General features: G+C 44.2%; 1 protein-coding gene and 1 long non-coding RNA gene across 37 annotated transcripts in view; one reads left to right on the top strand and one right to left on the bottom strand.

Annotated features, from left to right (window-relative positions):
• The window catches only part of TACC1 (transforming acidic coiled-coil containing protein 1), a 125,608-nt gene extending 103,911 nt beyond the window's left edge, over positions 1–21,697 (bottom strand). For 8 of the 36 annotated variants that reach the window (XM_077943499.1, XM_077943504.1, XM_077943479.1 and 5 more), the window contains exons 1-3: positions 21,633–21,697; positions 19,257–19,380; positions 7,279–7,378 (exon numbers count right to left, since the gene is read on the bottom strand). Coding sequence is in view for 13 of the 36 variants with exons in the window: in XM_077943479.1 (XP_077799605.1) it covers positions 7,279–7,300 (22 nt within the window). In the remaining 23 variants the exon portion in view is untranslated. Of the gene's footprint in view, positions 1–7,278; positions 7,379–8,789; positions 8,982–19,256; positions 19,381–21,632 lie in introns of those variants that run through there. The other 28 variants (XM_077943498.1, XM_077943505.1, XM_028852581.2 and 25 more) reach the window with 9 other exon arrangements.
• LOC114680231 (uncharacterized) lies at positions 18,916–22,011 on the top strand. Its single transcript, XR_003732331.2, has 2 exons — positions 18,916–18,977; positions 21,831–22,011. It is a non-coding gene; the product is annotated as an uncharacterized LOC114680231 (long non-coding RNA).
• The last annotated feature ends 593 nt before the right edge of the window (positions 22,012–22,604 follow it).

The following is a 22,604-nucleotide window of genomic DNA, read 5'->3' as shown; positions in this document are numbered from 1 at the left end:
CCTGTAATCCCAGCACTTTGGGAGGCTGAGGCGGGTGAATCATGAGGTCAGGAGTTCGAGACCAGCCTGACCAACATGGTGAAACCCTGTTTCTACTAAAAATACAAAAATTAGCCAGGCGTGATGGTGTGGCCTGTAATCCCAGCTACTCAGGAGGCTGAGGCAGGAGAATCGCTTGAACCTGGGAGGCAGAAGTTATAGTGAGCTGAGATCGCACTACTGCACTCCAGCCTGGGCAACAGAGCAAGACTCCATCTCAAAAAACAAAACAAAACAAAACAAACAAACAAAAAAACCACTTTGCATTGCCACTTGATCACATGTATAGCCTTTTTTATATGCTGCTGGATTTGGCTTGTTAATATTTTGTTGAGGATTTTTGCATTTATATTCATGAGGGATATTGGACTGTAATTGTTTGTTAGAATTCACCAATGAAGCATCTGAACCCAGAATTCTGTCAGAAAGTTTTTAATTACAAATTCAATATCTTTAATTGATACAGGGCTGTTCAAGCTTTCTATTTCATCTTTGATTAGATTTATAATTTATGTCTTTCCCAGAATGTGTCCATTTCATCTGTGACACATTTAATGTCATCAAGTTGTTCATAATAATAGAGAATTGTTGTTCTTTTACTATCTCAAGTAATAACGTCCCTTCTTTCATTCTTGATATTGTTCATTTTTTTTTTCTTTGCCAGTCAGGCTTGAGATTTATCAATTTTATTAGTTTTTTCAAAGGACTGTTTTTTGGGTTTAATGATTTTTTAATCTCTTTTTTTCCTGTTCTCTAATTCATTGATTTCTGTCATTATCTTTATTATTTTCTTCTTCTGCTTGCGTTGAGTTCAATTTACTCTGTTTTTCTATTTTTTAATGGTGAAAATTAAGATCATTGATTTAAGACCTTTGCCCACTTCTTATAGGCTTTCAAAACTGTAAATTTCCCTCTAAGTGCTACGTTAGCTACATTGCACAAATTTTGATAGGTGTATTTATATTATTATCAGTGCAAAATATTTTCAATCTCTCTTGTGATTTAGTCTTTAGCCCAATAAATATTTAGAAGTGTGGTGTTTAGTTTCAAAATATTTGGGGTTTTCCTAGTTATTTTATTGTTTTAGGTTTCTAATTTAATTTCATTGTGGTCAGAGAACAAACTATCTGATTTCAACCTTTTTAATATTTATTAAAACTCTTTTATGGTCCAGAATATGGCCTATCTTGGTAAGCATTCCATGTGCACTTGAAAAGAATGTGCATTTTGCTATTGTTGAGTGAAATGTTCTAAAAATATTAATTAGGTCAAAGTGATTGATAACGTTGTTCAGATTTTCTGTCTTTGCTGATTTTTTGTTGGTTACTCTATCAACTTCTGAGTGACATTAAAATTTCCAATTATAATTTCTATTTCTTCCTTTCATTCTATCAGTTTTTGCCTTATGTAATTTGAGGCTATTATTAGGCACAAACAAATTTGTAATTTTTATGTCATCTTGATCAATTATTCCTTTTCTTCTTCTGAAGTACCCTTCTTTATCTTTTATGATACTTTTTAAAGAAATCTATTTTTATTTGATACTAATGTAGCCACTCCAGCTTTCTTGTGCTTACTATTTACATAATATATCTTTTTCTATCCATCTATATTTGGTTTCCTTCTGTCTTTATATTGAAAGTATGTCTTTGCACATAGTTTATATTTGGGTTTTTAAAAAAATGGATTTTTTAGAGCAGTTTTAGATTCACAGCTAAATTGAGATGAAAGTACAGAGAGTTCCCACACACCCCCTACCCCTACACATACAGACTCCCCACTATCAACATCCCATACCAGAGTGGTACATTTGTTACAATCAATGAACCTACATTGATGTATCATTATTATCCAAAGTCCATAGTTTACATTAGAGTTTGCTCTTGGTATTATATATTCTATGAGTTTTGACAAATGTCTAATGTATTTATGTACATGTAGCCACCATGACAGTATCATATAGAATAATTGCACTCCTTTAAAAATCTTCTATGTTCCATCTGTTCATCCCTTCCTCCACCCAACCCTTGGCAACTACTGATCTTTTTGTCTCCATAGTTTTGCTTTTTCCAGAATGTCATATAGTTTGACCCATCCAGTACACAGCCCTTTCAAATTGGCTTTTTTCACTTAGTAATATGCATTTAACATTCCTCCATGTCTTCATGGCTTGACAGCTCATTTCTTTTTAACACTGAATAATATTCCATTGTCTGGATATATCACAGTTTATCCGTTTGCCTACTGAAGGACATCTTGATGGCTTCCAGCTTTTGGCAATTATGAATAAAGTTGCTATAAACATCCATGTGCAGGGTTTTGTGTGGATATAAGTTTTCAGCTCATTTGAGTAAATACCCAGGAGTAAGATTGTTGAATCATATGGTAAAAGTATGTTTAGTTTTGCAAGAAACTGTCAAAACTGTCTTTCAAAGTGGCCAAACCATTTTGCATTCCCATCAACAATGAATGACAGTTTCTGTTGTTCCACATCATTTGGTGGTGTTAGCATTTTGAATTTTGGCTATTCCAGTAGATATGTAGTGGTATCTCATTGTTGTCTTAATTTGTGATTACCTAATAACATATACTATTAAACAGCTTTTCAATTTTTTTGGCAACTGTGTATCTTCTTTGGTGAGATGTTATATTTGGTTTTGTATCCATTTAAAAACAATTAATCTCTATCTTTTAATTGGAGTGTTGAGCTCATAAATGTTTAATGTAATTTTTGAAATGGTTGGGTATGAATCTATCATTTTTGTTTTATTTTGTTTTCTATTTGTCTCCTCTGACATTTGTTTCTTCATTTCTTTTTTCCTGCCTTTAAAAATTATTTAATATTTTAAGATGTATTCCATTTTAATTTTCCTGATGCTTTATAGCTATTCTGCATTATGTTTAATAGTTGATTTATAAATTACAAAATTCAACCTTAGCTTTTCATGGCCCATTTACAGTTGATAATGTACTTCTTCATGTAAATTCTACAGCTGAAAAGTATAATTTCTTAAGTAGAAAATTCACCAGATGGAGTTAACAGCCAAGTGGACATGTTACAGGAAAGAGTAAATTTTAAGACAGATCAATCAAAATTGCTCAAAATGAGTAACAGAGTGGAAAAAGATTTAAAACATAATGAACAAAATCTCAGAGACTTGTTAGATGATATCAAACAAACATACATGTAATTGAAATCTCAGAGGGAGATAAGAAACTGAAGTAGAAAAAATATTTGAAGAAATAATAACCAAACACTTCCCAGCTGTAATAAAAGTCAGAGATTTGCAGACACAAGATACTAGACAAACACCAAGTAGAATGAACATAACGAAGTCCACTCCGACGCACATCTAAGTCGAGCTAATATAAACCTTGAAAGCAGAAAGAGGGCAACCAAAAAAGGGGGCTTTCCACTTGGCTCTTCTTTATTGTATGTTTCTCTGATGAAATGTCCCATTTCTGTGCTGAGATTTTGATTCATCAAAAGCAAGCTTTTTTTCCTTAATTTTTAAACTTCATTGTAGATAGCTATAAAACCTCCTAAAACTACAAAATAGCATATAAAATAACTATAAAATAACATAACACTTTAAAACCCTTGCCGGCTAGGCAGGAGAGCTTACACCTGTAATCCTAGCACTTTGGGAGGCCAAGGTGGGAGGATTGCTTGAAGCCAGAAGTTTAAGACCAGCCTAGGTGACATAGCAAGACCCATGTCTACAAAAAATATTTTAAAATTAGCCAAGCATGCCGACTGAAGCAAAAAGATTGCTTGAGCCCAGGAGTTTAAAGCTGCAGTGAGCCGGGATCACACCACTACATTCCAGCCTGTGTGACAGAGTGAGACCTTGTCTCAAAAAAAAAAAACCCAGAAAACAACGCTGGGCGCGGTGGCTCACGCCTGTAATCCCAGCACTTTGGGAGGCCCGAGGCAGGTGGATCACCTGAGGTCAGGAGTTTAAGACCAGCCTGACCAATATGGTGAAACCCTGTCTCTACTAAAAATACAAAAATTAGCTGGGCGTAGTGGCGTGTGCCTGTAGTCCCAGCTACTCGGAAGGCTGAGACAGGAGAATTGCCTGAACCCAGGAGGCAGAGGTTGCAGTGAGCCAAGATCACACCACTGCACTCCAGCCTGGGCTACAGAGCAAGACTCCATCTCAAAAACAAAAACAAAAACAAACAAACAGAAAAAAACCCAGAAAACAAAAATTAAAACCCCTGCCTTTTAAGTTTCAATATCTTATTCATCTCCAGGTCAGATCTGATTGACTTTTCTCCTAAGACTATATTCCATTTTCCTGGTTTTTAAATATGTCATGTAATTTGGGTTTCAGTCTTGGATATGATGAATGCTAAGTTGTGAAGATTCCAGATTCTGTTCTTTTTCTCTGATGGATGTTGTTTTTCCTCTGTTTTGCAGGTAATTTTCTTGCTGGGCCTGAACTGCAAGCTCTGTTTCTGGGGAGGCAGCTCTAGTCTGAGTGCAGATCCTTTGTCTTTAGCTGAGCTGCTTTGAGTGTATTTTGTGTATATGTGGGTCAGGGGTTGATCAGAGATTTGGCCTGCAGATGCCCTCTTTGACTCCTGCTTTTCTGGATTCCTTCATTTATTTTCAGCATTCCTGATCTCCTCACTCCCCAGAATGCATAGCCTACACGCAGCCCCGTGCTAGGAGCCTGGGGCTGAAGGACTTGCTTATTTGGCTCCTTATCTTCTGTTCTCCAAGCTAACATGCAACAGCAGAGGCGATCCACTTCTGCCCTCTCTTCAACTCCTTCAGGCAGTCACTTTGTGTATCATGTCCAGATTTTAGAGTTATTTTCTGCAGGAATGGTCACAATACCCAGAATCATCTATAATAGCCAGAAGCAGAAGCCCGTATATTATTCTTATGGTCACATTCAGTTTTATCACCCGCCCCCCGCCACACACACACACTCATCACAGTTGTCCTGTGTGGACTTGGACTACTTTTAAAATCAAAGAATACCGAAAATAGTTCTTATGGACCCTGATGGGCAATTTTAAGGGATACAAGCCAAAGGAATTGAGCAATGGGGGCATCATCATGTGGTTGGAATAAGTCTGTAATCTCTCTATGTGGCAGAAGCTACTATGTCCTAGTAGCACTTCTCCCTTTCTAAGTAAAACAAACAAACCAACAAATAAAACCCAACCCTGATAGCTAGGCACACAGCTATTATGAATGAAAGCTGCATTTTCCAGTCTCCATTACACCTAGGTTTGGCCACATAACTAGGTTCTAGTCAATGGGATGAAAATAGAAGTGTCAGGCTGGGTGCGGTGGCTCATGCCTGTAATCCCAGCACTTTGGGAGGCTGAGGCGGGTGGATCACCTGAGATCAGGAGTTCGAAACCAGCCTGGCCAACAGGGTGAAACCCCGTCTCTACTAAAAATACAAACAAGGAAAAAAGAAATAGAAGTGTCAAGTTCAACTTCCAGGAACTGTCGTGAATGGGGAATGCAGAGGTGAGCCCTTTATTGGTCTTTTCTTCTCCCTGCTGGCTGTGATGCTGACGGGATCACTGAATTCAAGCAGCCACGTATTATTTTTCAAGACCTGTCGAGGGCATTAGTGAGAAGGTGGATAGAGTAGAACAAGGAGTCTGATCTGTAACTGACTGTGACCAAGACATAACTCACTACCTTCGGACCCGCCGTCAAGCAGCCGTGATTAATCTTGAAGTACAAGCCATGTGCTGAGGTGAAAGGAGGCTGAATGCCTGAAACCATGGAGGCTCTGAACTGGCCCTAGCTCGCCCACCCGGAATTCTTTTTTGTTTTGTTTTAACAGAGTCTCACTCTGTCGCCCAGGCTAGAGTGCAGTAGCTCACTGCAACCTCCAACTCCCGGGCTCAAGTGATCCTCCTGCCTCAGCCTCCCAAATAGCTGAGACTACAAGCATGAGCCATTAAGCCTGGCCCAGATTTCTTTTATGTGACAGAAAAATAAATATATATATAATTTAGTCACTATTATTTTGAGTTTCTATAACAGTCAGCCAGATCAAATCCTAATTAACACTCATTATTAAATTGGGGCAAAAAAAGAGTACCATTATCTTGTAGTCAAGCCACCTGTACCTGGAAGAACTGTATTTCTTAGCAGCCTTGCCAGAAATCATTTCACCCTACTCTATAGATAAGGAGTGCTCTGTAAACTAGCCCTAACCCTAATACTGCCCAGGCCGAAAATTCAGCTGCAGCTGAAAATGTCTATAAAACTGCCCCCCAGCCATTTTTATCAAGCAAATCCATCCCCTGTCCCAAATACATTTCCTCTTATACTTCTTCTGGCGGAATGTTTCCTTTCTCTTCCTCCTCAAGGCTGCCTGAGTTATTCATTCATTCATTCATTCATTCATTCATTCAACAAATACATACTGAAGGCCTACTTTGATGTCTGTCTTACTCTGAATTCATCTTTGCAAAAATGATGGCTGCGGTAAGAGTTTTTGGGGCCTGCTACCAGCCTCAGGATGAACCTCTTGCAAATCTGTACCCTAACCCACTTCACATTATTGTTTTGCCACTGCCTAAACAATGAAAAATCAAAACTAAGAAACTGACTCACAGAACAGAGCTGGAAAGGCCCTCAGAGGCCATGTAGTTCCACCTTCTTTCATTCACACAAGTAAAGAAGTAAGTTGGTCGGGTGCAATGGCTCACGCCTATAATCCCAGCACTTTGGGAGGCCAAGACGGGTGAATTTCGTGAGGTTAGGAGTTCGAGACCAGCCTGGCCAACATAGTGAGACCCCGACTCCAGTAAAAATACAAAAATCAGCCGGGTGTGGTGATGTGTGCCTGTAGCCCCAGCTACTTGGGAGGCTGAGGCAGGGGAATTGCTTGAACCTAGGAGATGAAGGTTGCAGTGAGCCGAGATCGTGCTACTGCATTCCAGCCTGGGCGACAGAGTGAAACTCTGTCTCAAGATAAAACCGAAACAAACAAACAAAAAAAGAAGTAAGTAAATTTATTCTATGCAGCAGCAGTAGAGACTTGCCCAAGTTATAGTTAGTAGCAAAGCCAGAACCAGGACTCAGCTTTCATCACTACCACCCAGTCCTTTGTTCTTTCCTCGATCATTATTTCCTTCATTCACACTTAATCCAAATACAAAGATTACACATCTGTTATTTTTCACCAGAAAATAAAAATTTTTACATTAAAATCCATCCCAGGTATATTCAATGTCAAAGAAAAGAATTACCTTTGATGGTTTGTCTTTGCATTTGATCTCAGTGTACTTGAAGAGTAAACATGCCAGCAATCAAGACTAGGACCTTTCTCTGGCCTTGGAACCCTTGGGACTGGAAGAGAATTAAGTCAGGTGGGAGTCACATGCTTAATCATAAGGTAAGTTTCCAGTGCAAGTTTCCAACCTCTTGCCTAAGGCTCACTTTCAGAAATTCCTCTGCAGTTCTACCAGCCACTCTGTGTGTCACTGTTCTGTAACACTTTGTGCTAGCAATGCTGAATTCTGGCAAAAAAGAAAAAAAGTCTTTATTCCTCCATTTCAAGGTGATGCAACTGTCACCTAAAATAAGTAGGAGGTTTCCAGAAGAGAACTCATGCTTCAGACCTGTGACCCTGCTTCCCTGCTGTGGAAACAGCTGTCAAGTGTACAATGTCAGTCTGTATTTTCACGGAGAGGAACAAAAGCATTTGTTTTTATGAACTTCTTGTGTTTTGTTCCATTTACTTGCCATTTCTTTTCATATATAATGGTTCAGGGACAGTGTGCCCTTTCTGAGATTTTTATTGATTAAAAACAACAACAACAACAACAACAAAAAACAGGCTATTTTTTTTTTCCCTGGCAGTATTTTAGTCCCTGGCAGAGACAGAGTCTACCTATAATTCAAACATCCTGGACCCAGTAACCGCAAGTATCTTCTTGGAATATTGACTCTTTGTATTTTTGGGGGGTCTCATCTAATTTTGCAGTTGTGAGCTGGTGCAGTGTTTGAGTATTGAAACATGGATTCCAACCCCACAGTCTCGTGTGGAAGGGCAGAGCAGGAGGAATTCATCCACCAATACTTTATTTCCACTCACTAACCCAGCAGGTTCTGGCTTTAGTCATTCCACTGAGAAATGACAAAGCAGACAGAAAAACCTGGAGACTGCAAGAATCCTGAGGGCCTGGGTTCAAAGAAGCTCTTTAATTTGTGAGCCTTTGGAATTAAAATTAGTATGCATGGTTCACTGTGTAAAATTAACAGCATGGGCCAGGTGCGGTGGCTCATGCCTGTAATCCCAGCATTTTGGGAGGCAGAGGCAGGCAGATCACCTGAGGTCAGGAGTTGAGACCAGCCTGGCCAACATGGTGAAATCCCATCTCTACTAAAAATATAAAAAAATTAGCCAGGCATGGTGGTGGGCGCCTGTAACCATAGCCGCTTGGGAGGCTGAGGCAGGAGAATTGCTTGAACCTGGGAGGTGGAGGTTGTAGTGAGCAGAGAACATGCCACTGTACTCCAGCCTGGGCAACAGAGGGAGACTCCGTCTCAAAAAAAAAAAAAAATTGTAGCATGAATATTTTTTTAAATGCCCTGGCTGAGCAAAACAATCAAGGTCTATGGAGCCTGAAAATGCTTCAGAACAGAAGCAAACATTCAAAGGAAATCTCTAAAGACAGACAAAGTAAAATAAAAGGTTCTTTTGGCTTAGAAGTCAAGACTGTCCCTAGAGGCCATATAGTGACTTTAGGATACTCACGAGCCAGAGAGAGCTGCCAAGGTACAACAAAACACAACGGGCTTTTAACCTTAAGCAGGTTAAATACAACGAAGAATAAGCACAGATAGAACACAACATCAGAGCCATGCTTTCTTCGAGAGGTCTGAAAGTTTTCCATCTTCCTGCGGAGAAAGATTAGAATTGCACTAAAATGACTGCGCCTGCAAATGAAAATCCAGGAGCGCTATAAGAATGAGAGTTAAGAGGGAAGAAAATAAAAGGATGGTACCTGCCAGGCGTGGTATACGCAGAGATCAGTAGGGAGTGCTGTTTTGCTTTTTGCACATTCCACAGGGAGGAGACATTTCAGACAAAGATTTGGTTTTTGAAGTCTTAGCTTAGAATGTTTCCATTTTCTTGCTCATTGTCACAAACTTTTTATGCACATTCAACTCCTTGATCTATATTGCTATGGATACTGTAACCACTTCCTTGAGCATTTGGGATCAAAAAGGTGCGGGCAACCCTAGACTCTGTCTTCTGGCTTCTCTGGCCCTCCAATAATGCTCCCTGGGGAAAAAGAGGTGTTCTGAGCCTACCTGTAGGATGCAGCAGAGCATAAGATAATTAATGCAAGAAGGGAAGCAAAGGCTTGAGCAAAGTGGGCTGAATGTGCGGAATGGAATGGCTGGATCACCTGGATTGAAGCAGGCTGAAGGCGACCAATGGGATCATCTGGTCCCAAATCCCACCTGATGGAGGAATCCTCTGCTCAAGATTCCTGACCAGTGGCCAGGCAACCCCTGCTTGGAATCCTCAGAGATATTTCTGGCACACCCAGAGTTACAGCACTCAGATCTCTCTCCAAGAAAGGACTTAGCAAGCCAGCTTCAAGAAATGTGGTTAGCTGAGAACCTCCAGCTGTTAGTGCCTTCTGGGTCTGTCTCTTCTCTTGAGCTGAAATCAGTCTTCTCTGGCAGCCCCCAAACAATGGCTGAGCAAGGCAGTAGGATAAAGTCCTGGCCACTGCTGCCCAACAGGGTACTCCTCTAAGGGCCAAGCTTTGCTATGGTGCTTCCCATGGAGCAGGCAGAGACTGTTTTTCCTGCATCACAGCCTGAAGGCTCTATTATCCAATCCTGCTTTCCGTCCTTCTCCTCCCCTAGGTGTTACTCCTCAGTAAGCCTTAATAGGTGAACCACAGGGGATTTTTAGGATGTGAAACTGTTCTATATGATACTGTAATGGTGGAAACAGAACACTATACATGTGTCAAAACACATAGAACTTTACAGCACAGAAAGTGAACTTTTATGTATGCAAATCGAAGAAAAATCATTTACGCATTCAGAGGAAATGCAGATGAAATGCAGACTCTGACAAAACAATCTAATTGTATTACAAATGTATAAAACAACCGCACTGAAGATGGTGTAGGGAAAAACTGTTGACCTAAGTAACTTTAGGAATGAGTGGAGTCTGTTAAGATGAAAGGTGAAAGAAACTGTACATAAGCACTGTCATCTAGTTGATAAAGTTGTTTCTCATGGGGATCCATGTTAACAACTCTAATGCCACTATATGTGTACATTGCAGTTGAACAATTGAGTGGATGAATGGCAGATGGTGGGAGCCAGGTTTCAGGTCGTAGTGGAAAGTTACAGGCAAGCAAGGGGAGGTCTAGAGTGACCTATATGACAATGAACTAGAGTTGCAGACATCAGTATGAATTCATGTTTAGCTTAAAATAGATACAGATGGCTACACATAGAAGTCAACACACACGGGCTGGGTGCAGTGGCTCACGCCTGTAATCCCAGCACTTCAGGAGCCTGAAGCACGCAGATCACAAGGTCAGGAGTTGGAGACCGGCCTGGCCAACATGGTGAAACCCCATCTCTACTAAAAATACAAAAATTAGCCATGCGTGGTGGCAGGTGCCTGTAATCCCAGCTACTCAGGAAGCTGAGGCAGGAGAATCGCTTGAACTTGGGAGGCGGAGGTTGCAGTGAGCCGAGATCGTGCCACTGCACTCCAGCTTGGGCGACAGAGTGTGACCTCCATCTCAAAAAAAAAAAAAAAAAAAAAAGAAGTCAGCACATACACATATATCTCCTTGCCCTATCTGCTGAGAGGGCCTAGAACCAATGGCACCACAGTATCAACAAGCACATCTAGTACCAAGATTTTGGTTTTCAACATCATGCACCAGTGAAAGGAACCAGGGATACTTGAAAAAAATGGCTGATTCTAGAACTTGGTCAGGGAACATATAAGATGAGACTGGAGTATCTTGTAGCACCAGAAGGTTAAAAAAAAAGAGTGCTCAAAATACAAATACAACACCAAGACCCACAATAATGGGGTCTAGCCAAATGAGAGAGTGCTCAATGGGTGAAGCTGGAACAATTTGAGCAACAAAATTAATAAATCAGTATTTGGTTTTTTTTGTTGTTGTTTTTTTTTTGTTTGTTTTTTTGAGACGGAGTCTTGCTCTGTCGCCCAGCCCAGGCTGGAGTGCAGTGGCGCGATCTCGGCTCACTGCAAGCTCCGCCTCCCGGGTTCACGCCATTCTCCTGCCTCAGCCTCCCGAGTAGCTGGGACTACAGGCGCCCACAACCGCGCCCGGCTAATTTTTTGTAATTTTTAGTAGAGACAGGGTTTCACCGTGGTCTCGATCTCCTGACCTTGTGATCCGCCCGCCTCGGCCTCCCAAAGTGCTGGGATTACAGGCGTGAGCCACCGCGCCCGGCCAATAAATCAGTATTTGATTATAACCCAAAGTATTAAAAGAAATCCATGAGTCCCTACAAATATAAGTTAATGATTAAACAAATAAATAAATGAAGAGAAGAGACAAATGTCCATGATGGAATTCCAAGTAATTTATGTAGCCAGGCATGGTGGTTCACACCTATATAATCCCAGCACTTTGGGAGGCTAAGGCTCCACTGTAGCCTCGACCTCCCAGGCTCAAGCGATCCTCCCACCTGAGCCTCCCAAGTAGCTGGGACTACAGGAATTTGACACCACACCCGACTAATTTTTTTTTTTTTTTTTTTTTTTACATTTTGGAGAGATGGGGGTTCTCACTATATTGCCCAGGCTGGTCTTGAACTCTTAGCCTCAAGGGCTCCTCCTGCCTCAGCCTCCCAAAGTGTTGAGAATACAGGTGTGAGCCACCACACCCAGCCTCTTCTAATCTTCACAAAAATTGTGCTCTGTGAGTCAGGAACTACAGGAAGATCTCTAGAATATCATTACCTCCCTTAAAGAATGGTTCCCAGGCTGGGCGCAGTGACTCATGCCTGTAATCCCAGCGCTTTGGGAGGCCGAGGTGGGCGGATCACCTGAGGTCGGGAGTTTGAGACCAGCCTGACCAACATGGAGAAACCCCGTCTCTACTAAAAATACAAAATTAGCCAGGCATGGAGGCACATGTTTGTAATCCCAGCTACTTGGGAGGCTGAGGCAGGAGAATGGCTTGAACCCGGGAGGCAGAGGTTGCGATGAGCCGAGATCACACCATTGCACTCCAGCCTGGGCAACAAGAGTGAAACTCCATCTCAAAAAAAAAAAAAAAAAAAAAAAAAAGAAAGAAAGAAAGAAAGAAAGAAAGAAAGGCTCCCAATCTGAGCTCTATTGTCTAGATAGGATCTGGACAGAGGGACTGTTGTCTTCTCTGGCATATTCTTCTACCACCATGCCCTATTTGGGAGGTGGATTTGCTCAAGCAGCAGTGAGGCAATGCTTTTCCTGGCGTTCTCCAGCCAGGGACCATCACACTGGCCAGTGCTGAGATAAGGAGCCTGTGGTAGAAGCTAAGCCAGTTGCCTCACTAAGCACTGTTGCTCCCCTGCCTGGCCTCCACAGCAAGACTTTCTCCATGGAGGAAGCTGCGTGTGGCTTTCTGTTCCAGCCCAGTCTCCTGATCTCGTTGAGAACTGACACTGTGAGTGGCACTGAGCAAAGCCACCGTCCCCAGCGTTGTTTCTTCTTTCATGCTGCATCACAGACTTGACATCGAGTACATTCCCACTACCTTTCAGTAAATGAAACTGTTAGGGGTAGAATTCCTGCAAAGAATTCTCATAGACTGCTGGGGAGGAGGCCAGGTGGTGAGAAGCCGTGATAGGGAGGCACGGTGGAGAAGTCCTTAGATTGAGTGCCAAGACTTTTGTTTTAATCTGGGCCTTGTTGCTGACCAGCTGCGGGTAAGGAAATTCCCACTCCAGGACTAATTTTCCCCGCCTGGTAAAGGAGGTGGCAGAGCTAGGTCATTTCTGAGGGCCTCCCAATTTTTGTTCTCTAGGATCCAACCCTTGAGTCAAATGACTTCCATGCCCTAAATGTCCCCAGGCTGGGCCCTTCCACAATTTTTGTGTCCTTATCACAGCCCACTATGTTGTCTTTTCTGAGTGCTTTGCCTGATGACAAAACAGCTGACTTCAGAATTGGACCGTCACAATGATATCTGGCTGCCAGCCACAAAGATAAGAGAATTAGAGAGTTTGGAGCTGAACAGAATCCTCAGAAATATGTCTCCCCCCAGAGACTGGTCACTACTTTTGTCAAGCATAAGGGTGTCATTAGAGATGTCCTGAGGGAACTCTGATGTGCCTCTCTTACCCTCTGCAGGAGGCTGAATAATGACTTCAAAGTTATCAGTTCCTAATCCCTGGAAACTGTAAAGGTTATCGTTATCTTATTCTTTTGTTTTGGAGACAGAGTCGTGCTCTGTTGCCCAGGCTGGAGTGCAGTGGTGCAATCATAGCTCCCTGCACCCTTGACCTCCTGAGCTCAAACGATCCTCCCACCTCAGCCTTCCAAGTAGCTGAGACTACAGCCATGTGCCACCACGTCTGGGTAATTTTTTTCTTTTTGGTAGAGACAGGGGTCTCACTGTGTTGCCCAGGCTAATCTCGAACTCCTGGGCTCAAGCAATCCTCCTTCTTCCGCCTCTCAAAGCACTGGAATTATAGGCATGAGCCACCGCACAGGCATGAGTCACAGTGCCCAGCCAGGTTATCTCATTTGGAACAATATTTTATTATTTGTAAATATCTTACTGTATTTGCTAATGTGATGAAATTAAGGATTTCTGAGAGAGGGAGACTATCCTGAATTATCTGAGTGGGCCTTAAATGCAACCCAAAGCATCATTATACAAGAGAGGCAAAGGAAGATTTCATACATGAGATATCACCACGGAGGTCAACATCAAAGGGATATGGTCACAAGTCAAGGAATGCTGGCAGCCACCAGACACCAAAAGAGGCAAGGGACAAGGACCAGATGATTTCCTGGAGCCACTGGAGGGAGTACTGGCCAGTCAACTCCAGTTCTCACCTCCAGAACTGGGAGAGAATGCATTTCTGGTTTGTTTTGTTTTGTTTTTTTTTTTTTTTTTGAGACGGAGTCTCACGCTGTTGCCCAGGCTGGAGTGCAGTGGCGCGATCTCGGCTCACTGCAAGCTCCACCTCCTGGGTTCACGCCATTCTCCTGCCTCAGCCTCCTGAGTAGCTAGGACTACAGGCGCCCGCCACCGCGCCCGGCTAATTTTTTGTATTTTTAGTAGAGACGGGGTTTCACTGTGGTCTCGATTTCCTGACCTTGTGATCCGCCCGCCTCGGCCTCCCAAAGTGCTGGGATTACAGGCTTGAGCCACCGCGCCCGGCCTGCATTTCTGGTTTTGTTCTGTTTTAAGCTACCTTGTTCGTGGTCATTCGTTAGAGCAGCCGCAGGAAACTAACACACCCTCTTCCTAAATTTCAGGGACATCTTCCTTTCCTACAGATTTTCTCTTTTAAGCTAACAAACAAAGCCACCTCTCAGGTGGGTCAGGATCCATTCTGTCAGTCAGGATCAGGATCCCAGCAAGTAACACTCTTTGACTTGAGGGTTTAATAAAGGGACCGTTTACAAAGGTCTGAGGAGGGTTTGGGAGGCCACAGGAAACAGCAGCGTAGCCCAGGGCTGCCCAGTGTAGGAGATGCTGTCATTGCCTTAGGCCTGAAGGGTCAGCGGAGAGAGTTGAGTGCAGGGGGTGGTTGCTGACAGGAGTCCTGGCCTTCAGTCAGGGGACACCACCAGCCCATGGAAGCAGCAGGAAAGGAAGAAGTGGACTAAATCCTCCATGGCACACTCCCCTCCCTCTCAACTTACCTGCAGGTGCCCTCCTCTGGCTAAATCTACCTGGAAGCCAGATGTAAGGGTGCCAGTCTGGCCAGCCTCCCAGGCACAGCGTGGGTGGAAAATGGTGGAGAGTGATTGCTAAGGCCAAATGGAAAAATCCAGCACCCATGTAACTTTAGCTTCCTCTCAAGACTCTCCACACAACCAGTTTAGTTTCAAGAAATAGAAGGACCCCTGGACCTTGCTCTGTGACCCAGGGCAACTCCCCACCTCTCTGAGCCTCTTTTTCCAAAGCTGTGAAATGAAGGGTTTCGAATAGAGAGTAAGATCCCTTTCAGCTCTGGTGTTCATGATTCTACAAGCAGATCTCATGCTTTTTCCCAGGCTCGGCTGATGCATGCCTCAAGTCCTGACAGCTGTGTATGAACTAAGATACATCTATCCAGCCCTCTCTTTTCCATGACGTATCCTTGCATCTGAACAAGCACGTGCAGTGCCTGCTGGAAATCCAGCCGCTCCAAGGAAGAGAGCAGGCTGTGTTCTCACGTGGTATGCAGACACACAGGCGTGCTGGAAAAGGAAACGTGAGACTACGAAAACCAGACCGACCCTGGAGAGCCAGCTGCGAGACAAGGAGACAGGCATAAGGCAAGCCACTCCCCGCCAGGGTGCGTCAGCAGGCCGCGGGCCCCCCTGGTTGTTCCCGCAGGAAACTCTAGGGGGCATCGCAGCTAACTATGGCTGGTGCAACCCTCAGGCTGGCCAGCAACGCGACTGCCAGGCCCGGCAGGCCAAGCAAAGCCTTGGCTGCCAGCAGCCATGAAGATGGTAATGATTAACCAGAAAGTCAAACTATGGAAAGTTCCAAGGGCCAGGAGAGTCCCTCGTTGCATAATAAACATACCAAGCCCTCCCTGCCACCTTGGGGCATTTTGCTCTGTATTGTGTCTGCTTTTGCAACTCCTCCTTTCTGCTTGTATCCGTCTGGAACCTCCTTTTAAAAATACAGGCTTATGGCCAGGCGCGTGGCTCACACCTATAATCTCAGCATTTTGGGAGGCCAAGGAGGGCGGATCACCTGAGGTCAGAAGTTCAAGACCAGCCTGCCTGGCCAACATGGTGAAACCCCATCTCCACCAAAACTACAAAAATTAGCTGGGTGTGGTGGCAGCTGCGTTTAATCCCAGCTACTCAGGAGGCCGAGGCAGGAGAATCACTTGAACCTGTGAGGTGGAGGTTGCAGTGAGTCGAGATCGCACGACTGCCCTCCAGCCTGGATGACAGAGCAAGACTCTGTCTCAAAAAAAGAAAAAAAGAAAAAGACTGAAGTTAAAGAAGAAGGTATCTGGTATCTTCATTGCCTCTAGAAGATTGAAAGCGCAGAAAGTGTGGAAGCCCTCCCCTCTCTGCCATCCCCTAAATCTTGGGAGACCTGGGATGAGCAACAGGTTTCCCTTCCTTTCCCCAGTTCCCCTACTTATTAAACTAGGACCCTGCGCAATGACTGATGGGCCAAGAATGAGAACGGTTTACAGTGCATTATTTGAGGCAGAGACATCTAAGGAGGACCTGAATTCCAACATGTTAAAAAACTCTCCCAGAACTGCTGATTCCTAAATTCCATTGTCCTCTTGTTTCCAGCAAAATAATTTGATTCTTGTTATAAACACGCCCACGCTTGGCCAGTGTATGTTTTAAGGTTGTCCGGTGAATTAAGAGCCTCGAGGCTTTCCTGGAGGTGAGGAAGGAAGGGGAGCCTGGGAGAGGCTGGGAATGGGGTGGGAGAGGGGCCACCAAGAAAAAGGACAGAGGGAGAGGGCTCTGGGCACCCAGGAAGAACATCACACCCACTTCCTACTGCTGCCGGGTGCTGTCCCTGCTGAGCTGGTGCTAGGAATTGTTCGGAAAATTCAGGTAAGCAGCCTCTCTGTGAAGGAACACAGCAAGAGCCTGTGGTCCGGACCTCAGACCATCAGAAAGGAGAGTGCCTTTCCCGCCAGGGAACAGATAACCACAGTGGCATGGGGCAAGGGGTTTCCTGGGAATCTCCCTGCCCTAAGTGCATCTCCCCTAGTCACTGTCACACTGAAGCCTAAAAGTCCCCCAAGGGAGCTACACCAGTGTATGAATTAATTGATTACTTTCAAACAGTTTGCTAAATATCAAGTGCTGGTTAAAGGGGGTTCTAATGGACCAAAATAAACAAAAAAGAGAATCAATTCTGGGTATGACAGACGGAGGGTATTTATTGCAGAACGGGGCTTGGTGGGAGTCCACAGCTGGGATCGTCTCTGTCTTGTCAGAGCGTGACTGAGATGTCTGGAAAAAAGAAAAAGATATCCCTGCCTGGGATGAGCAGGGAAGCCTCTGGGAGAGCACAGAGAAAGGTGAAGAAGGCAACTTGCTTTACAATTTTACCCACACCTGGAGCTGCCTGGAACAGTTTCCTTGCTCAGATGCAATGATGCCGTGCATCTCCTGTCCCGTGCCCTCTGAATCTTCCAAACTCTGCTCTCCAAAATGCCCAAGTGTGTTTTGCCCAGACTAGCGCTGTGCGCATGTTGCAAGAGTTATGACTGTTGTTTATCAGCTTCTATGTGCCGTACTCTTCAAACAGACACAAATGGAATTATTAGATTTACTAGAACTATAATGTTGGGTTTAAACACTCATACCCAAATTAGATAGTCCTAAATTAGAATGCCAACTCCAGCGCTTACTAGCTATCTGCTTTTGTGCATATTTATCTCCTTCTCTAAACCTTGCTATCGTTATTTGCAAACCGGGGATAATAATAGTATTCACCTGACAGGCGGCCATGAGGCTTAAACAAATGAGGTGATGCACGGGAAGCACTTAGCACAATGCCTGGGTCATAGTAAGTGCTCAGTCAATGTCAGCCATTGATTTATTTCTCATCTACTTCTACTTCAAGTAAAAATTGGCAAACTAGTTTCAAGATCATTATACATGTAATCCAGACTCAGGCCGAGCTCACAAATTTGTTCTTAGAAAAAACCACAGAATTCTTTTGTAAGTCATGATCTACTTTTGTTGTTGTTGTTGTTTTAAATCAGCTACATTTAGCTCTTAAATTTCATATCTCAGTTGGAAATCCTAAAGTCATCCTTCCAAAAATACAAGTGGTTCAGCCAATGACATTAATTAAAAAAAAAAGAGAGAGAGAGAAGAAAAAACCATATTTTTGCTTTATATAACATTAGGTCAGAGGTGGGACTCATTTCCACAACTACAAAGCTAAATAAATTACACTTATACCATTTTCCTTTCCTTTCCTTTCCCTTTCTTTCCTTTCTTTTCTTTTCTTTTCTTTTCTTGTTATTTTGAGACAGAGTCTCACTTTGTCACCCAGGCTGGATTGCAGTGGTACAATCTTGGCTCACTGCAACCTCCACCTCCTGGGCTTAAGCAATTCTCTTGCCTCAGCCTCTGGAGTAGCTGAGATTACAGGCACCTGGCACCACACCCAGGTAATTTTTGTATTTTTAGTAGAGATGGGGTTTCACCATGTTGGCCAGGCTGGTCTCAAACTCCTGGCCTCAAGTGATCTGCCTGCCTTGGCCTCCCAAAGTGCTGGGATTATAGGCATGAGCCACCACGCCCAGCCTACATTTACTTCATTTAATGCAAGGATGTGATTTGGCAATGCCAACCCTAAAGACTAGTTTTTGTTGTTGTTGTTGTTTTCAGTTTTATCTCTGGAAGAACAGATAAGCTCTTCCCTGAAGGTCCTAGGCTGTCTCCCAGGGTCCTTCCTAGCTGCGGTCCAAGCACAATCCTCTCCCCAGCTCAAACTGAAATTACATTGCATTTGTTGGTGTCCATTTTATAGTTTCAAATACCAGTTACTTCTTATTTCCAGACTGCCCCCAAGCTACTTTTCCTTGGGTTAACACAACAACCTCTTTTACACATAACATATTTATTGAATGTTTACCATATGCCAGATGCAATTCTAAATGCTTCATGTGGATTAACTAATTTTATCTTTGTGATATCTTGGTGAAATAGGTACTGTTGTTATCATCTTTCTCCAGAGGATATTATTTTTGAAGAAACTGAGGCACACAGGTTTGTATAATTTGCCCAAGATGACCAAGCTAAAATGTGGCAGAGCTGAGATGTGAACCCAGGCAGTCAGGCTACAGAGCCTGGCACTTTCCCATTGAACCTTACCACCTCAGTAGGGCACAGTGGCTCACGCCTGTAATCCTGAAACTTTGGGCAGCTGAGGCAGGAGGATCGCTTGAGACCAGGAGTTCAAGACCAGCCTGGGCATCATAGGGAGATCCCCATCTCTACGCAAAAAATAAAAAATTTAAAAAAATTGCGAGGCATGGTGGTGCATACCTGTAGTTTCAGCTCCTGGGGAGGCTCAGGTGGGAGAATCACTTGCGCCCAGGAGATTGAGGCTGCAGTGAGCTAGGATTATGCCACTGTACTCCAGCCTGGATGACACAGCAAGACCCTGTATCTAAAAAATAAAACAAACAAAAACTATACCAACTCTCAGAGAAAAAAGTGATGTTTATCAGGGATGCAGTTTGGACAAGAATCCTAACTCCACTTATTCTTAGGAGCACTTTTCCTTCCCACAGAACATTCCGTCCTGGCCCTGTGACCCTGCTCCTCCTAGCCTATTCTCAGGGGCATTCTTGAATAAAATACAAAAAAGCCACACTCACAACAATGTCCTTCTTACTTCTGTCAAACAGGGCTGCAAAAATATTCAAGGCAGTGTGGCTCAGACTCAGGGGGAGGGGCCCCAGCCCCACCTTCACCATTAAGTGGCCGGGTGCCCTCAAGCCAGTCACTCAGTGGCTCTTCCTTTCCACTCCACACAGCAGAGTGGGGGTCAGGCCAAAAGCTACCTTACAGGGCTTTGTGAGGATTCCATGAGCTCATCTGTGTAATGTGCTCAGCCCCATGCCTGGCTCAGTAAGTAATCTGATATCGTAAAGGGAGATCAATAATTAGCTGTTACAATTATTGATCACATAGTTCATAACCGTGAGCACACTTAGAAGGACAAATTCAGAAAAGACTTGGAGAGAGAGGCCGAGTTGTATTATCAGTTCTCTGGGGCTCTGCCCCTTGTCCGTCCCTGCACAGGAGGTCAGGTGCCTGAGACGGAACAGCTCACTCACTGAGCCTGGTTGGCACTCCCACCTCCAGCAGGTTCCCCAGGGCAGAAGGCGATCATTAAAGGAGGCGGATGGGAGGATCGAGTAAGAGCCTAGACAGGGGCAAGCTAAAAATCCCTCCGTCAATCACCTTTGTTCCATAAGCAGTCATTTTCAGTCTAGGCAAAGCACTGCTTATTGCAGGTCAGCAGTTCTGCAAATTGTTTTAAAAGCATGCTTTTAACTGGGAACCTCGACATAAAAGTCAGGTAAGGATGGAGCTGCTTTGTTGGAAGTGGGAAGAGGAGGTGCCCCCAGGCTCCACGGTGAACGCCACAAAGGCGACCTGCATCCCTTCCCAGGAGTGAGGATGTCCTTAGATCACAAGATGTTTTCTTTTCTTTTTCTTTCTTTTTCTTTTTTTTTGACACAGAGTCTTGCTCGGTTGCCCAGACTGAAGCGCAGTGGTGTGATCTCAGCTCACTGTAACCTCCACCTCCCGGGTTTAGGTAATTCTCCTGCCTCAGCCTCCTGAGTAGCTGGGATTACAGGTGCCTGCCACCATGCCCAGCTAATTTTTATATTTATAGTAGAGATGGGGTTCCACCATATTGGCCAGGCTAGTCTCAAACTCCTGATCTCAAGTGATCTGCCCACCTCAGCCTCCCAAAGTTCTGGGATTACAGGTGTGAGACACTGTGCCCAGCCACACAAGATTTTTTTAAGTTCAAAAGCCATTTTCTAAGAGAAACAAATGTATATAATAAATGTGAACCCAGCTGAGTAGTCCTTATGCAGAAGCCATGCTGAGTTCTCTGAGCAGGTCCAATGTCAGCACGTGTATTGCCAAGGCTGGCCTTCCAGAGACCGACTGCCGGGAGCCCGTGCCTCACGAAGGCAAGGGCTACACGCAGGTTACTGGGTAGACCAGTTAGCTTTGCCCCAGACAGAAACATTTTAGACAGCACCTGGGTTCTGTCCATAAACGCAGGGCACTGATGCTTAAGGGCCCTGACCAGGGTCTGTGCCACATCCCTGCACCCAGAGAAACAACTCAAGGTAGTTGTCTCCAAGGCAATGGGTGGAAGGAAAGGAGGGAAAGAGCATCTGGGCCAGAAGAACACATGGCCCAGGTCCCGGGAAACAGCCGCGCCCAGCTCACCGTGGTGAGAATGCTTTTCCCAGCCCTGTCCCCTTCTCACTTCTCCCCGAATCTATTCCCAGATGAATGTATTTATGACTGCTCCTGGGCATTTCAGGGGCGGAAAGAAAAAAGAAAAGAGAAGAGAGAAGCAAAGGGAAAAGAAAAGAAAAGAGAAAAATCAGGGATTCACAATATTTACTTCCTAGAATTCTGCCTTTCAGTACCTCCCACACGAAACAAAATATGTGGTTCCAGAGACCCAAGGATTAAAGTTCAACTTGGAAAGAGAGAGGGAAAAGGAATGCCTGAACTTATTCCAGATTCGTGGCCAGTCCACCCACCACCCAGTGCACACCCAAGCGAGGGAAACACCTCAGCCCCGGGCTTAAAGGACGAGCACCTCGTTTTGCTCAATAAGTGTGAAGTGGCCTCAGGAACGTGCAGTCCCCAGTTTCCTACCTCTTCGGCGGGGGTCCCCAGGGTCGCTCCCCTCTCCCTTCTGCGCCACCTGCTACCGCTGATTTGGCATCTCTCCTGGGGAAGCCGCGGGGCGATCAGGGAGGAGTTCCGAGGAAGGAAGGGGAGGGCATGGTCTCCCAACCAAGCACTTGGTTCCAGGGAAAAGGATGTTTTGTAACTTTCAGCTTGAATTTCCAGAGGCAGAACAGGAAATGTCCACGGGGCTGGAGCTCAAGTGCGAAGTCAGCCGGCGCTCCGGCTCCTTTCCGAGGGGCGCTTCCTACGTGCTCCCGACGCTGGCCCTGTCTGGAATTTAAAGCTACGTCTGAATTCTGGTACCTTTTCCCCTCTTACTCCTTCCTCTAGCACTTCTTCTTCTTCTTCTTCTTTTTTTTTTTTTTTCTTAATGGAACGTCAGCTTCGTTCCTGACATGCTGGAAAAAGTTTCTTTTGCTTCAACTTGGCTCAGAAACATCCTCTCCTTGTGAGAGGATTTCTCCTATTACAAAGTTCAGTTTAAAAAAAGAGAGTTGTTTTGCCAACTTTTGTACTGAGAACATTTTTGACGGATTTTTCCCCCCCGATCGCTTGGATTCCAAGAAACATACACACCCACATCCCTCTGTTTTTTGTTTTTTTCTCCTTCTAACTGAAAAATAGTAATAACAGCTGGTTGGACTGGGCACAGTGGTTTGCGCCCATAATCCCCGCCCTTTGGAAGGCTGAGGCAGGAAAATTGCTTGAGCTCAGGAGGTTGAGACCAGCTTGGGCAACATAGTGAAACCCTGTCTCTACATAACATTTAAAAATTAGCCTGGCACAGTAGCTTGTGTCTGTAGTCCCAACTACTTGAGCCCAGGAGTTGGAGGCTGCAGTGAGCTATGATTGAGCCACGGCAATCCAGCCTGGGCAACAGAGTGATATCCTGTCTCTAATGATAATAATAGTAATAATAACAATAGCTGGTCAAAT

Source organism: Macaca mulatta, chromosome 8 (assembly GCF_049350105.2).
Source record: "Macaca mulatta isolate MMU2019108-1 chromosome 8, T2T-MMU8v2.0, whole genome shotgun sequence".
Taxonomy (NCBI): domain Eukaryota; kingdom Metazoa; phylum Chordata; class Mammalia; order Primates; family Cercopithecidae; genus Macaca; species Macaca mulatta.
Note: the sequence above shows the minus strand (reverse complement) of the source record. Positions and strands in the feature narration are given on the sequence as shown.